This window comes from Tigriopus californicus, chromosome 4, assembly GCF_007210705.1.
Source record: "Tigriopus californicus strain San Diego chromosome 4, Tcal_SD_v2.1, whole genome shotgun sequence".
Classification (NCBI taxonomy): Eukaryota; Metazoa; Arthropoda; class Copepoda; order Harpacticoida; family Harpacticidae; genus Tigriopus; species Tigriopus californicus.
Window position 1 is genome coordinate 6040072 of NC_081443.1, and position 16246 is coordinate 6056317.

General features: G+C 44.7%; 2 protein-coding genes across 2 annotated transcripts in view; both read right to left on the reverse strand.

The window, feature by feature from the left end:
* LOC131879456 (protein groucho-like) overlaps positions 1–11607 on the reverse strand; it is a 41606-nt gene extending 29999 nt beyond the window's left edge. The window contains exons 1-4 of the mRNA XM_059225787.1: positions 10855–11607; positions 5590–5705; positions 3110–3173; positions 2157–2201 (exon numbers count right to left, since the gene is read on the reverse strand). Coding sequence (XP_059081770.1) covers positions 2157–2201; positions 3110–3173; positions 5590–5705; positions 10855–10905 — 276 coding nt within the window. The 5' untranslated portion in view covers positions 10906–11607. The remainder of the gene's footprint in view (positions 1–2156; positions 2202–3109; positions 3174–5589; positions 5706–10854) is intronic.
* Positions 11608–13209: 1602 nt separating this feature from the next.
* The window catches only part of LOC131879459 (uncharacterized), a gene marked incomplete in the record, with an annotated part of 15919 nt that continues 12882 nt past the window's right edge, over positions 13210–16246 (reverse strand). Inside the window, 3 exon segments of the mRNA XM_059225793.1 lie at positions 13210–14259; positions 14323–15177; positions 15297–15665. Of these exon segments, the coding sequence (XP_059081776.1) occupies positions 13630–14259; positions 14323–15177; positions 15297–15665 (1854 nt within the window).

The following is a 16246-nucleotide window of genomic DNA, read 5'->3' on the forward strand; positions in this document are numbered from 1 at the left end:
ATTTAGTCTCTCCCTCTCCTCCTCTCTCCAAAGTATTTTCCCCTGCCTGTCTCTTTCGCTGGATGACTGTTCCATTCCAGATTTTCTGGGCTTGGCCACACATTTGTAAAGATGTGCGATCCCAATCCTATCCCATCCAAGTTGAGGTCCGAACGGACGTGAAAAAGTGAAAGTTGACGTGGAGGCTGTTGTACGTAGAGGTAGTAGTAACACGACGGTGCAACTATTCCCGAGTGGAACAGATGATGATGATCTCGGAGATGCACGCGGAAGATCTGGTCTTTTGAGCAGAGGAAATTGAACGTGCCCGGAATTTCCACCCAAAACTTCACCAGAATATTTCAAGAGCCAAGCATTCTTCTGCACCAATGACAAAAAAGGAGAAGAAGAAGATGATGACGGCGTTCTGTAGGCGACGACTCCTTTTCAACATGGACGGAAATCAGAGATTCCGAAAATTACTAGAGATCAATAACACTCTACTTTTCAAGATGAACGAGGGTCGCTCCTTTTTTCCCATTCCGTTCTTGTCTGTATTTGAGCACAAGATGGATATTCCAGGGGCAGAACGACAGTTCACAAATGAACCCCGACCGCAAATTAGAGAGCCAATGTGGGATTTTATGTCCAGATGACATTCAAGAAATCTGAGACATCCTTTCCCTCTCCCTCCTACTTCTTCTCCTCCTCCTCCTTCCCTTTCTTTATGTTCGAATACGAACTTGAGTTGGCAAGCCTAGTCATCACTTCCCTTGGGACCTGGCTCAACTTTTGTTGTTATTCTTTCTCGCATATTTTACACACAATATATCTTGGGCGCTCTAGTTCTCTCATTTCCTCACTCCTTCAAAATTGCCCACTAGAAGAAAAATCCTCAGACGGACAGAAGTAATCTGTCGGCGAGGCAGATTCGTTTCAATTCGAGATTTATACACCCAAGACATGCTCCGATGTGCCTAATTCCGTCAGTGGATGGACGACGAGCGAGCCAAGGACTGTTTTCATTCTTGGGTAAAACATCGCTGAAATAGCTCTTGACAGATGAAAAATTTCAGTTGAAACACATTGGAGTAATGCTGCGAAACTCGACGAATGAATTCGGGGGCGAAGGCAAAACACTCGGTCGACGCAAATGATGTGGTGAAAACAGATTCAAATTTCTTGACACTTGCAACGCCACTTTATGCGGACAAGTTCGTCATTTGTTTGAAATCTAAAATGAGGCCAACTGTACACATATTTGACAATGCAATATGGCACAAGCCACTCACAAACAACACACCCAACCCACTTTTCCTCGTCTATTCCATTTGCAAACCATGATGAGTATGTGCGAGCTAATTCCCGGTGCAAGGCCATGCCAAAGTCTCCGGACCTATTTTCGACTAGACAAAGACTGGAAAAAGTCTTTTGATGGTGTGGAAATTTCCTAACTGTGAGCGAAAAACTTCATTAATTTGTGTTGTTTTTGTGTGGATAAGAGAGAGCCACAAGAAAGGAAAAAGAGAACTGGAGGAACGGATCCATCCATCCGTCTGTCCATCCGTTCATTCCTTCGTGCTTTTCTGTCCGTACCTTGTGAACAAAAGCCACAAGAACATCGGAAGCTAGTATGGACTTGAAGCTTATTTTTCGGGTAGAATTAATGTACTATTTGTACTATAAATGAATTGCTACAGAAAAGAACGGTAATAACAGCAACAGCACCATGCTCAAAATGAACAATCGTTGCTCTTTTAGGGCCCAGAATAACTCGCCAAAAATGAGCATGAGGGTGAATTCTACGACATACACGGACGTTTGTAAAAGAGTATTCAACTTTCCGTTTGTCCTCGTCAAAAAGAAAAATAGAAACTTTTCAAGCAAGATAAATTTTCAGAAATTTGGAAAATTTGGCTCCAAGACTTCCCAACTAACATGAGAAAGGTTCAATTTGGTCCAAGTTGGACGTTGCTGGAAACTGACGTCAAAAGTTTTCAAGCTTGAGATGAATCTAAATCCGAGTGAAACAGACACGAAATCATCCGCACTCTACAACCCTCACTACCGCTACAGTCGTTCCAGTCAAGTAGATGTCACCTTGGGTTGATTCATTTGTCTTCCTCTCTCGCATTCATGGAGTCACCTCGCGATTATTAGTACACGAAGGGTCTTACCTGTTTATGCATTTCCACATTAAGTCCGTACGACATTTCATAGTACTGAAAGAACAAAAAAAACCTCAGATTTAATCTCCTTTCGGCCCAAACAAACCGCTCCATTATCACCACAAACAGTCGCCTCTTGTGTAGGAGGATGACGAGAAAAGTGTGCAACTCATTTTGGCAAAGTTTTTGACTTGAGTAATTTGATTCTCGGATACAATTATGCGCCTCGTGTCGGCCACACACAACATTGGAAACTGAAACGGCCACGACCGACGGTGACGAAGACGGGCGACATACTGTATGCAGTAGTCCACAAAGTATGTCGTGGTTGCACACTGTAGGCACTATGGCACGGGCCTCGCTCCTGAGACTTAAGTACTGAAGACTATTGGAGTATTAATTCAATGCAAGTGGTTGTTGGTCTGCGTGCAAATGGACTTGTATGCACCTTCCTCACTACCTTACAACACATTGGATGAGACACCCAGAGCAGAGACCAAGAGGTAGTAGGTATCCATCTACGTACGTACGTACAGCTCGGACAGCACAGATCTATGTAGAACTAACCCTCCCTTCTGGTGTACTTGGAAATGCTCTCAAACATTTCCGCAATAAATGCACATTGCTTGCATGAAATTACTCTTTGCCCGATGCAAACAATGCAACCACGCTGCTTCAATTTTGAACGCTGCAACACCACTCGCTAGTACTCACTATTGGTTCATGAGCCAACAATTTCAGGTACCGTGATTATTCGCATACGTAACTTTCCGATCCAACAGAAGTCTCTTTTACACACGCGCACACACTCGTTTTTGTATTGGCGGTCGGTACATCTGAGTCTTAGGTATGCATTACTATGGGCAATTGATGGACAGGTTACGATGGATATGTTGAGGCGACTACAATTGGTGCGAATGCTGCATTGGGTTGTATCAAATGGTATGATTAACGGTCCTTACCATGACGTAATGCCTCTGCATCTCGGTTTTCTCTTGGACTAGTTTCTCACAATCCAGCTTGAGGCTGTAACGAAAAGATTAATACATTTAGAAGGGCACACAGTCATTCTTGGATTTAATAATCCAGTGGTTTCACATTGGAGAAGACCATCTGAGTTGTATGTAGATCAATCTCACTTGATTTGGGAAAACACGTGAGAAATGCCACTTCAAGTAGTTGAAAATTACACACTGCCAAACCAGACGAGCTAGTTAGATAGCCCTGGCAAACTCACGACCACACCCACATTACTTGAGCCAGAAACTTCGGGAAACTTTTTCGATTTCCTCAGTCCAATGTGGACATCTCAAGGCCCAAGTAGAATTTTGCCCGCAGAATAAATATCCGCCAAGCAAATACGAGAATCAATTGGAGGAAGAAGAAAAAAAATCAAGACGGATCTCGTATCTGTCAAGCCGCTCCTCGTGGTGAGGATTAAGCGTACCTAATAGGATTGCAAATCGCAAAATATGTCGTCGTAACTCTGGGCTAAGTTAATCCTTCCTTCCCCCACAAATGGACGATGTGGCTTAGCACTGGATAAAGAACACGGATCTCAGATCCTGTCAGAAAGGTGAACGTTTCTCATGTTCAATAAAGCATGCCAGCTGGAAGTGCGGAGCCACATCATTAAGATCCGCTCCTGGTATTCGTACTTACTGTATGATCTGAAGCGGAGAGGTCTTCATTGAGGAAAATGATTGTCAGAAAAAGGGTCGGGATTCAAGCCCTTATTGCAATTTGTTTACATATCAATGACGGCTCTCTTTGCATCGAGGCTTAAAAAGTGTGCTTTTCTTATCCCGAGTTGCATTTTTGATCGTTAGTGCAAAACAGAGAGGACTCTGACAAATACTTTAGTTTGTCAAGACTCAACGTCGGTCCTAAATGCAGGCTCAAACACACCCAAAGCCTCCTTTAATTTGATTAAACAAACTGTGTAGGCTTGAGGTAATCCCCGGATCAGCCTTCATCCAACGATTCAAGCGAAATCTCATCAAGTCGACGCAGTGCAAAACTGTAAGTACGTCCATAGTCTAAAAAACAGACTAGATCCACTACATCTCAAAAGATCTGCGTATAATTCTGTTTTCTCTTTCTCCGTTTCTTTTCAAACTTTATGATCGCAATCTTAGTTAGGCTCAGGAATTACGCACATGGCTCTTTGTCACCTTATCAGACCATGGGTACTTATCAAAATCCGGATTCTTGATCCAGAGAAGGCCAATCGCTAAATAATCTAAAGTTGGAGGAGGTTCTTGAAGACGGGAAGCTGTGACTGGTATGGGAAGATTTATTTATTTCGCAGAAGGAGGCAAAATATGTGCTCCCTTCAAATTGAATTAGAGATTAACAATCGGCATAAAACAGACCCCGGGAAGTCTTTCCAGGTCGATGGCGTTAGTTTGTCAGTCTTTTTTCCTCTCCCTCACCCTCCCTTTCTCTCTCTTTCTTCCTCCCCCTTCACTAAATCACTTCGATATTCGGAATTACCTCACTACTGTCTTGGGGTGAGCACAAAGTTGTGGTGAGTCGTTTTTTGATGGGTGCTTCTTGAAATTCCTTTATGGACTGCTAAAACATAGGGCGTCCTAATTGAGATTTCGACTCCATGAAATCTTGTCTCATTCGGTATGGACTTGAACCCGCCTCAAGGAGACTACCTACCTACTGTAAAGTTGAAGGTATTCCATATCTGCTGTATACTGTCTGGTAGGCTTGGATGAAGTTTCCACCCAAGTCAATTGGGAATTGAAAAGAAATATTAGAGCTCCCAGTCGACAAGCCATAAATAAAAGAACCTGTCTCTTTTGAATAGCTCTGCACGAGGTGGGAATTCTAATTGCAGGTCGGGGATCCCAAATTCGTACAGTGTTGCGCGGTATGTGTTCAATGTTCCCTCCTTCCTCCCCCTCTTTCCACCTATCTATCTATCTATCTCTTCATCCAATCGATGGCACATATATACATTCAGGTTCCTCTGGGCTCGAATAACCAATGCGTCATAGTAATCTCAGACCCATGGAACGGGATTGATGATTTCATTAATCCAATTGAATTAGCCGAGCCTGGGCTGGATTTCCTCTTCTGAATGTGGAAGGTCAATCGTAACACTTGCGGGGGGTCGGCCCCCTTGACTGCGCGATTACCAATTCCAAACCAAGCAGGGGTGGCTGATATACCATTCTGTCTGTACATACCTCGTGTACAGCATGTATATGCGTGAGTTTAACCATGAACTATCGGCTCAAATCGCCACCATCTTCACCATTGCTAGGTTTTGTTTCAAGTCCTAGTAGCCAATCCAGCCGTTCGATCTAGACTTTTTAACGCTGATACCCGCATATTGCTTGGGTGGTGTTTTGATCCCAACAAAGTGAACAACTCAGGTCCATTTGGGCCGAGTCGCGTTCACAAAAATAAATCAAAGGTTACTTACTTGTGATACTGGGCTTGGAGGAAATTGAATTCTTCTTTTATCCTCTCAATGGACTCTACGATGTTGAGTTTGAACCCCGGTTGACCGGGACCACCGGGTCCAGGACCAGGAGGGACCTGGAATATCAAAAAGAACGCAGGATGGGATTTAGTACTCGTTGTCGTACGGACTCGTGGGATCATAACCCAAAGCAACCAAATATGTGCTCAATACTCCAAAGCAATAGTTTTTGCTTGGTCCTTGTTGGTCCGGGTCGACGAGCAAACTTCGGGTAACGGCGACAACACTGAGGAAGCGAGCGAGCAAGCTAGCATATATACGTACACTTTACCAAGCTAGGCATGAGACTCCATTCTCTATTGCATCTTCGATAAATCATGTTAAAGAGAAATGTGTTCCTAGGGCATCTCACGGGGGAAATAAGAGGCAAGTGGGCTTCTTTTATTTGAAGTAAACTTTGCACCGAGCGTTTCCTTTCTTTCTTTCTTTCGTTCGTTCGTTCGTTCGTTCTGTCTTTCTTTCTTTCTTTCTGGCTGGCTATGGTTGGCTCCTCCGTTGTACACGCATGAGTCTGCATTGCGTTCTCGTTTCCTTTTTAAATTGTTTCCCATTGAACTAAATTTATTGTTTCTTCATCTCCTTCCAAATGCTATCCACCCTGAAAGTCGAGCACACTGCTAAAACTAAGACGAGTCGGGGCTTTCAGAATGCAAGGTTAGTGCGCTCGTGGCAATATCTTTCGAGGCGAATCTGGACTGTGGTTTGTCAAGTGGTCCACAATTACCCACATCTTCGCTCCTTTCGCTCCTTTCATCCCCAAGTTCAATTTCAATGTCATAATTAATTGACTTCATGGTGGTCCCATAGGTGCAGTCTCTGTATGCCCAGAAGAGCAACAACAGATGAGGTGGGTTTCGTACTGAGGGTCATTCAACCATGTTGATTTGACCGATTGATTAAAGAGCCTACTTGTTCACGCCCAGCTCATTCAGAGTGTCGGACATCAGTTGGAGAGACAGTTTAATAAAGACAAGGGCCCTACCTACTCTGCTATATGTTACCTGTGCCTGTGGTGGAACCTCTTTTTCACTGGATTTAGACAGTGACAAGTTTCTCCATTCACTTTGAAGCCACCGGCGCTTAAGCTTCAAAGTGTTGAAAAGCTTCAGCAAATCGATTGCCTAAGTTGCTCTGCGGATGATTTATGCATTCGCATAATGCCTTTCCTTTCTCCTTTTGATTGCTGCCATGCCATTGAGAAACACGAGGAGTCGAAGAACGATTTCAGGGCTCTACCTTCGTAGTCAGTAAATTCGCTCGCTCACTCACTCACTCACTCACTCACTCACCCTCACATTCACATTGGGTACTTTTTCCTTCTCCCTCACATACATATACATGCACACACACATATATACGTACACACAAACATAAACACACACACTCACATACACAAACCCAAAGCTTAGGAAAAGGGGCTCCATGCCAAAAGGGCGCTTCTCTGCATGCATGCATGCATACAGCTTGACTTTACAGATTCATTTCTGAAGAATGTTTGAATGCCCGTTTTCTTTTTCTCCCCAGTCTCATCGAGCTTCTCGCGCCCATCTGACTGAGTGACTGACTTGACTGACTGACTTGCTACTCCGAACAACTGTAAAACAGTGTCAAAATGAGTAATACACAGACATGACAAGGCACCGGAGACGAGGTTTGTGTACCACTCTGAGTATCCACTTTCAAGACCATGTCCCAGTCAAATGGCCAAGGTTCGACGACAAGCGCTGCAGAAACCTGACATACCGTATGCTGTATGATGTATGCTGTATGCTGTAGGTACGTACTATACCAGACATAGCCGGATAACCAAAGAGAGAAAGAGCGAAGAAATGAGAGGCATTCTTTTGGTCTTTGGCCATTTTTCCTTCTCAGTCATAATGAAGCATGGCACAATCATTCATGACCAGAACAAAGACCAAACTGTTAATTTCTCTTTCAAAAGCACTCAAATCGAATCAAATGCCATGGAATGCTACTGCTGTTGCTACGACTCGAACGAAAAGGAGACGCAGAGAAACAGAAATAATGAATAATAGCTACTGAAGCAAATTGAAATTGATGGCCTGGAATGGCATGGGTGGCAAAAATGTGGCAAAATAAAAGTGTTGACTCATCTATTAAAAAGCCATTACCAAGATTGAAAACCTGACTTTATGATCCGAAAGAGAGAATAGCGAACGGACCGAGCCGAGGAGGGGTGTTACTGATCATGTGATCATAAACTGTCAAGCGGGTTATTTTCCGGTTTATAGCCAAACAAGACGAAGAAAAAATGCCATAAGTCAGCCGACAATTAACGACAAGTCAGCTCCTACCATGTACATATACCCTAACTATGTATGTGTTCAAGATGAAGATCAGGATTTCGATATCACTCTATGTATGTTAACAGTTCAAGCAAGCTCTTCAAGTTAAGTTGATGATCAGATCAAATAGAACAGCTTCTGGCGCATTTGCAATTCGCATTTGGATTGAGAAGGAGCAATCCAGAACCAGGCACCTCGGTGCATAAAGAAAATAAAACATCCCATCTTGGTCTTGGTCCAAGGTGAATTCCCTCAAACCGCACACCAATTTGTTAGATTCAAGATTGCAATCATAATTTCAAGCACGGAAAAGAAAACGCAGAAAATGACTTCTATGGAAATGGACAGAGAACTCTTCATTTGGGATGGTGCATATTCATGAAATTCTAAAAGGTTTTTCCCTCCTTCGCCGTCTTCCTTGAAAGTGACGACGAACCACCATGAACCAAATTTGCCAAGAGACGCAATGAAGGAGGAAACCCGCATCTTTTTTAGCCGTGGATTTTTTCCGTATTTTAGCGGATGATGATGATCACGACGATGGGCTAGCTACATATATAATAATGCTTGTGGTCCCAACACTGTATGAACATTGGCGCATATTCATAGGGATTCCCATTATTATCATTATCATTATGATGATGATTAGGATGCCATTAGTAAATAGGCGTCCATCCAGGAAGATGATTGTGTCGCATTAAGCGGGTGACATTTGACCTCGAGCCATCCGGCCGATTACGCTCACTCGATTGTCCCCACTTGGGCAGGATGGATGGGGGATTTGTAGGCCGGGGCATTCGTCTCACTTTTATTTACGTCCCACCATTCATATTTACTTGAGAACCACAACGACGAAAACCGAGAGGGTTATTTAGCAGAAAATATTTGCTCTCATGCTAATCGAGGTGGGATTGTGGCAAAATGGCCGGGGGCCTGTATTACGCAGTATCCCGTAAAACAAATTACGGAATGCCCCCGCAGGCTCTCTTGTACTCTTCTTACTGCTACCTCGCTTCAATTTGTGGTCAAAATACAAGGCTCGCATTTTTCTCCGTTAGCGTGCCTATTCATTGACCATTCGGCCCATCCAGTTCGTACGATCAAGGAGATTGATAGCAGCACCTCGAACAAGTTTGCCACTCGATTCCCCAATGGCCTTTGACGAATGAGCCGCCATCATTATGCTGACGTTGGCTTCAATTGGAAGTTCTAATAACCGAGATTAAATTCGCGGGTCGACAGATGACACCCCCCTTGACATCAATTGCAATTACAGTGGGTCGCTTTCAAAGGCATGAGCAGAAGAAAAAATGAAGTTTCATCCAGCCCACCGGGCTTCGCTCTTGACAGGCGAGGACTTGTCAAAGAAAAGAAACCAACCAACCTCGTGCCTGGTGCGAGACCAGGGTTGGGGAAGTTCCTTGCCTCGAAGAGATCGATGTTCAATACTTTGAATCAACTTCAGGAGGCAAACAGAAAAAAGGAGGAAAACGGAACTCCAACCGACCGCACCACGGGCAGAACAACATCTCGTCGAATAACCAGCATCAGTCCCACTACCAGACTACCACGTGCACTATCATAGAGAAGGTGGGAGGGAGAACGGTGATTGGGATGTCGACGGAGACGAAGAGAGAAAGGAACAAGAAGATCAAACCAGAACTTGGACTGGCTAAAAAGACTTGGGAGGAGATGGGAGGGAGGAGGAGGATGAGGAGGAAAGAAGGGGAGAGCTGGAACATCTCGGCACAAAGCGGTTTTGATAGAAGAGACGGATTTTCGGTCGATTTCATGGCACTTCCTCCTCCTCCTTCTCCTCCTCAAGCCTACGTAGTGTACAAGTCTATACTGAGCTGTGAAATCAGACGGGAGACGCAAGACGAAGGATCTCCTTCAACTTCTGTAAGGTTCTCCCTAAAGGCAATCAGTCGGTCTCACGTCTGAATGAAACTGATTTCTCACGCCTTTTCAAACACATTGGTAACACACCTCGTCGACTCATTTCTGCCATTGGATCAAGAGAGAAGAGGGAAGAGGGAACTCGCTCGATCGTTCGTTGAGTAACATGGCTTCCACCGATCATGATCCAGAAGGTGTCATTCTGGCCCAATTTGGGTGCTAAATGAAATGGGACTGGCTCAACTGATTGGCCATATACTCTGCTCGTACATACACTGCACAGTGTATATAGGTACAGGTAACGTTTCGACGGGGACAAGGAGCTCGTCAAATGCACAGACAACCGAATACGGACCATCATCATCGTCATCATTATCATCTTGCACATGAAGATCGTATTGACTCAACAAAGAAAGACAAGAGAACTCGATCACAAAAGAAATGACCACCGAAACTCAAGAAAAACGAGTTCGATTAGCAGCCGCATTGTTGGGAATGCCAATCTGCCAATGGAATGGACATGGGCCATCAATGTGGGCGTGTAGGCCTGTCCGAGCGGGTAAATAACTTCACAATGGACACCTCCTGCTTGGCCACCTCACCCATCCATCTGATCGAGGGGGAGGGCTAGTAAAAGACACAGAGAGGCGGAACTCTTCAGATCAAACGCCGATCATCGACACTCGGAACCAAGACCAGATATCCACGTTGAGCCCATTACGCCGGGTGTACTATTGCATATTGCATTGTGTGTGTGTGTGTGCGTGTGTGTGTGTTTGTGGGTGGGGGCGTGGGGGGGTCAAGCCACGAACTGGAATTGGCACCCGACACAACATATCAGTGTCAAGATCGAGTGATTGGATTAAATCCGAGGGCGGATCGCGGATCGCGGATCGTGGATGAAGGTACGTACGAGGTAGGTCAGAAAGTTATCATCATTAACATGCAAACCAGCACAATCTGAGAGAGGACCGATTAGAAAAGAGCATCATCATCTTACCGAATGTCGAGCGGCTGCAGCGGCGGCCACGGCGGCCGCCGGGTTCAGCATTTTCCCGAATAGTTTCTCAATGGTGACGTTTAGAAGATGCTGCTGGGTGTGACGCAATTGAGCGGCCCACGGACCCCCGGGTCGTGTTTCCTGCCGGGAATCAATCGAAAACTCGGATACTTCTCAATTGACACCAAACTAATCCTGGCTTGGCCCACCGCAAAGCTCGGACTTCGGATGGCTTGGGCCTGCACCCACGAGCACACTTGAGCACTCTCACACAACAGCACTTGAATGAATTGGGTTTCGATGACTTATTCCACGTCTCCGTGATCACACCCACACACCCACACGCACTCGTTAGCCAGACTGACGAACTCTCGGCTACGATTTTAGGATTTCTAATTGCAATTCTCCAATGATCGATGGATGATGATGCACTTGAGTTGTCCCACCACGTTTTCTTCTTGGGACTCGTTCAGGACACCCATTCACCACCCACTGCACTAGTGTATTTGTCAGCCCACCCACTCGGGGATCGAGCTTTGGGCCTGAAATCAAGGGATTTGCCGTCCCCGGCTGGTTTCACCCGGAAATCGGTGGGTCACCACAAATTCGCAGATCCAGAAACTGACATTTGCCGTGAACAGAAATCTCAGCAGACTGACTGACTGACGGATTGACTCACTGACTCACCCATTCACTGACTGACTGACGAGAACTTGTACATGTTTCTCGATTTCCCTACACTTGACTCGGCGGCGCGCTTGCTCGGCCGAGATGATGGGAAGAGCGAGCCCAGGGATATCGCGGCTCCGCTGGCCTTTTCTATAAATTTCCCAGAGTAATCTCGGACTCTGAAGCGCGGGCTCGGAAGCTCGAGGGCTCGCGTCCTCCCCTCGAAAGGGCACAGGCCACAGGCCAGCTTTCCCACACGAACTCCGTTCAAAACTGCATGTCGACGCCATCTAGAAACTATGGTAGGAAATAATCCCAAAGTCATGTAATTAATGGCTGAATGCTCAATGACGGGTTCTTTTTCATTGATTGGGCAGTGAGTTCGGTCTTCTTAAGCTCTACCCAAAGTCTTGTGAGACTTGGAAATGGAATCCAAATCTGGTCCGATTCACGCCATGATTCATTCGCCACAGAGGCCGCTGAAGGGCTACCCAGGTCAGCAACTCAAAGGCCAATGAATAATTGTTTGATGTGAGGCTCATGTCTAGCGTGCGTTTCCTCGGATCTGTCCATGAAGGCCGGAGAGATTATAAATAATAAGGATGTGGTGTCAATAAGCCGGGTGTAAGCCTATTAAGTGCCAAGTCAAATATGATTACGATCAGCCCCTAAATGGCTTGAACAAGACAAGCTTCGCTGCCTTATCTGCGAACGAAGCGAATGGCAATCACACAAGTGCATACATACACACACACATACTATATGTAGATATATATGTATGTATATGTACACTGGTTTTGTACAATCAAACGCAATGAGCCGGCATTGATCGACAGCCAAACCTTCTGAACGGACGTCGACTTTGACATTTGAAAAGGGATGATGGCTTCAGATTTGTATTGTTTTAAGCCCAATTAACGAGGCCAGTGCCGCGATTAGCGCAAAAAGGGTCGTCATAATTGTGCAGCTATCGTACACGAGCCGTCAAGTCCATTGGCTAATTTCTCACGCATGCATGATACTTACGTGAGTTCTATGTTGAATGCCTGTCCAAGTAATAATCAGCTTTGATTCGGTTTTCCCAACCCAGGGGGCATTTTTGGCATGCAAAATTTTGGGATGTTTTTCAATAACCCATCATGCATAATGACCCCCTGTTTTTTATCGATGGTGATTCAGTTCTATCATTCAAGAACAAGGTGACCCAACCGTACTGGAGTAAACATCTCGAGGGCTAGGTCAATCGCACTTTTTACTAATGCTCCTTGGAGGACACCTTGACCGAATTCGCGAAACTGTAGAAGCAATGAGTTGTCAGTTTGGAGTAAATATGTAAAATTCATACCTTTGATTGCATTTGAAATTATTTGAGATTGAATCTCTGGTTCTCTACATTTCATAAGTCAGAAACGTTGGGAGCAATCCTCTCAAAATAAGTTAAACATATCACTATTTTTTTCTTCTTTTAAGTCATGATTTCATGCCTTACACGAAATCTATATCTTATCTATTTTCAAAGACTAAAATCTTGTCTTTTCAACGCGGTCTGATTTCGCCAAACGACAAGGTCATTCCACGCTTTAAAGAGACCTTTGATTCTTGCCTGGGCCAATTGCCAATGAATTAACGAACACACTAGTGCAGTAATTTAGATAATGATTCTCCGGCTCGATGCGAGAGCAAATATTTTGTTGTTGTAGATTAAAGGGCTATTTATTATCAAGGCATTCTTAAAATTCCTTCGTATGATTGATATACTTTAAACTTTTTTGTTTCCATCCGCAGGCTCTGGTAAAAAATATCAAATAAGGCGAAACGTATGGCGATGGCAATTGGTTCCTGGAACGCGGGAAATGGGTGATGCAGGGAAAAGGGGGAATGATGAGTCGAGTCTGCTCATCAACACAAACTCAAATTTTGAGCCCAGGGGTGGAGTCATCAGCACCTTGGTTTGTTGAGACTGTGGGATCCATTTCACTTGCTCTCTTACCTCGATTTGGTTTTTCGGCGAATGGAAGTGATAACAGATCTATTTTACAATTTCATGGGGGGTGGGGGGTGGGGGGTGAGTGGGCAGGAGTACAAATGGATTTGATTGGTTCTAGTTCATTGGATGGGTTCTGATTTCACCTCTTCAATTTCGGCAATTTCATCTGTTCTTTCTTCGACATTCTCTGGTTCGGACTTGTTTGCGGTTTGTTCCTTCCCTTCCTCGAGCGAAGAGATTTTTTGGGAATCAGAGAGTGACAGACCATTGGTGTCCATTTCCATGGGGAACGACTCGTCTATCAATTCGTCTTTGATCTCAACTTTTAATTCAGTGTCTACGGTTTGAGATGATTCAACGGGCTCTTTGGCGCTGGGAGGGTTTTCAACCCCATCTTTGGCAGGAGAATCAGGATTATTTTTCTCTTTTGCAATGATTTCGATATCGTTTGACTTTTCTCCTGTTTCGTCTTTTCTTGTTCCGGGCTCTTCTGTTTTCGTCTTTCCAAGATCTTCCTCCAAGTCTTTGTTCTTTCCTTGCTCCTCCTCCTCCATTTCGTGGGCAACCAAAACTGAAAGGCAGTCCTTAACGGCGTGATACAAGATGTTCTTGATCTGCAACTTGTCCTCGTGGTTCGTATGCGTGTCACTGAGATGACGGAATTCCTCGGTTTGATAGAAGCACCAGTCTAAGTTCTCAGGGGTGACAAAGTCCTCGGCCACTTTGATGCAATTGTGAACATTACGAACCTGAATGGAGAACATTTGTTATTAATGCCATTAATCGGGATCTGAAAAACTTAACTTCATTACCTGATGAGGGGCTCCGGCGGGGATGAAGATTGTATCGCCTTCACATTGCGGGTAAGCATAACCAACAACACCGTACTCTTCGTAGAGTCGTTTGCGAAGTTTCCCGTCCAGATATATGGATTGGTCATGAATTGGGTCGGTGTTGGGCTCAATTCTTTGACGTTTCTCGATGGCCACTTTGTTAAGCATATCTCGGATCTTATCGGCATCCCGAGGGTGATAAATGTGCCAGATGGCGCCAACCAAGGTTCCTCCCTCGCGCACTCGGTCTTTCGTGGCGGCATCACAATCCGATTCATCTACAGCTTTGAGGCCGAGATTGATATGGTCTTGGTGGTTTCCATCTCGAGGGATACCCACGTAGACCATGAGATTACATGCATCCGACATGTCAATGTGCAGATTCGTGGTTCCCGTTTGCGGGAAGAGGGCATTGCCATAAGCTATGTACATCTTCGGGCCCAAGTCTGGTCGCACAAAGAAGTCTGGAATACAACTAGCCAAATTGAGGCGGCCTTCTCTGCGCGTATAATCTTGCAGAGGGATCCACTTCATGAGATCGTGGAATCGGTCAGGTAGATAAGCAGCGAAATCGTTGTCCGGAGGCCAATCTTTCAACTTGAGCAGCATAGGCCGACCTTCGGTATCTTTCAATCGTTGTTCGAGATACTCAAATCCGTCCCAGAAATTTTGCAGGGACACCTTCGGGATGGATTTTCCGGAGAAAGTGTTAACGATATCGTGCTTGATATGGCCAAATTGAACGCGGAATGCCTCAGGACTCCACAAGTTCTCGATGTCCAGTTTTTTTGATACATTGCTGACAACTACGGGTTGACCTCGGATCCATTGTTCCTGAAAGAGAAGTTTTATTACAGTTGAGGCTAGGTTTAAGATATTCATGCAAACTTGAATGACGTTTTAAGAATATTTTGGAAAAATGTTGTGAACAAAATGTAAAAATGTATCTTTACCTTGAAGATGTTCACATTGGATTGATTGGAGGGGTCCGTTAAAACCAACAATCGGCCATCACAGAGCCAAAAATGTGGCACTTCCGGGTGACGATGAGAGCTAGTTTGCATGGTCATTATTCGGGCTGGGATCGGTTCTCTCGAGCGACGAATGATGTCACCAATGATATGATCATATTCATAGTCCGGGTTGGGATGTAAGGCAATTACTTCTTGGAAGTTTTTGAACCGCTTGGTACGGCGTTTGGTTCGTTTCTTTCGCTTGTTCGTGTCCATGCTCGAGACAAGGGACGGGAGATCACCTAAGCAACCCCTTAGTTTTTGTCCAAAACCTTGTTCAACCGTTGTTGTCTCTTGATCTTCCTCGTCCTAGAATATAAAACCATAAACGTCAAAATCCGCATGAGTATCTTGCAGCACTGGGACAAGCCCGGCAAAACCCGAACTCGCGCACAGCTCCTTTTAAATATGAATTACTATTGGACTCAAGCACGTCCGGTAAAAGACGTCAAATCTAGTAAAAGAACTCGAATTCTCTTACGTTATATCAATTTTTCCAAATTATGAAGACCGTACGCCTGGAGTTCATGTTCACGTTAAATTTGTGCTTCAGATTATGAAAGAAGGAAAAACACTCATCGATTTTCAGACATGAACTAACTGAATAAGGGGAATAAAGTTCCCGTAAACATGTTGAATCCGGAATAGAGTCCATAAAAACGGATTTTTGAGTCCGAGCTGATACTTCAATGTCAAACAAAAACACTAGCAAGTAAGTTGGTCCAACAAATATGACATGGCACTTACTGTTGACACCTCCTCAGAAGACGGTAGGATCTCCTTTAGCTTATCTTCGAAATGGGTGACGGCGAAATGTAAGGCTTTCCCTGTCTGGGTCATGACTTCCTGACACAAATCACACCAGAAATCACTTCTCATCCGCACTGACT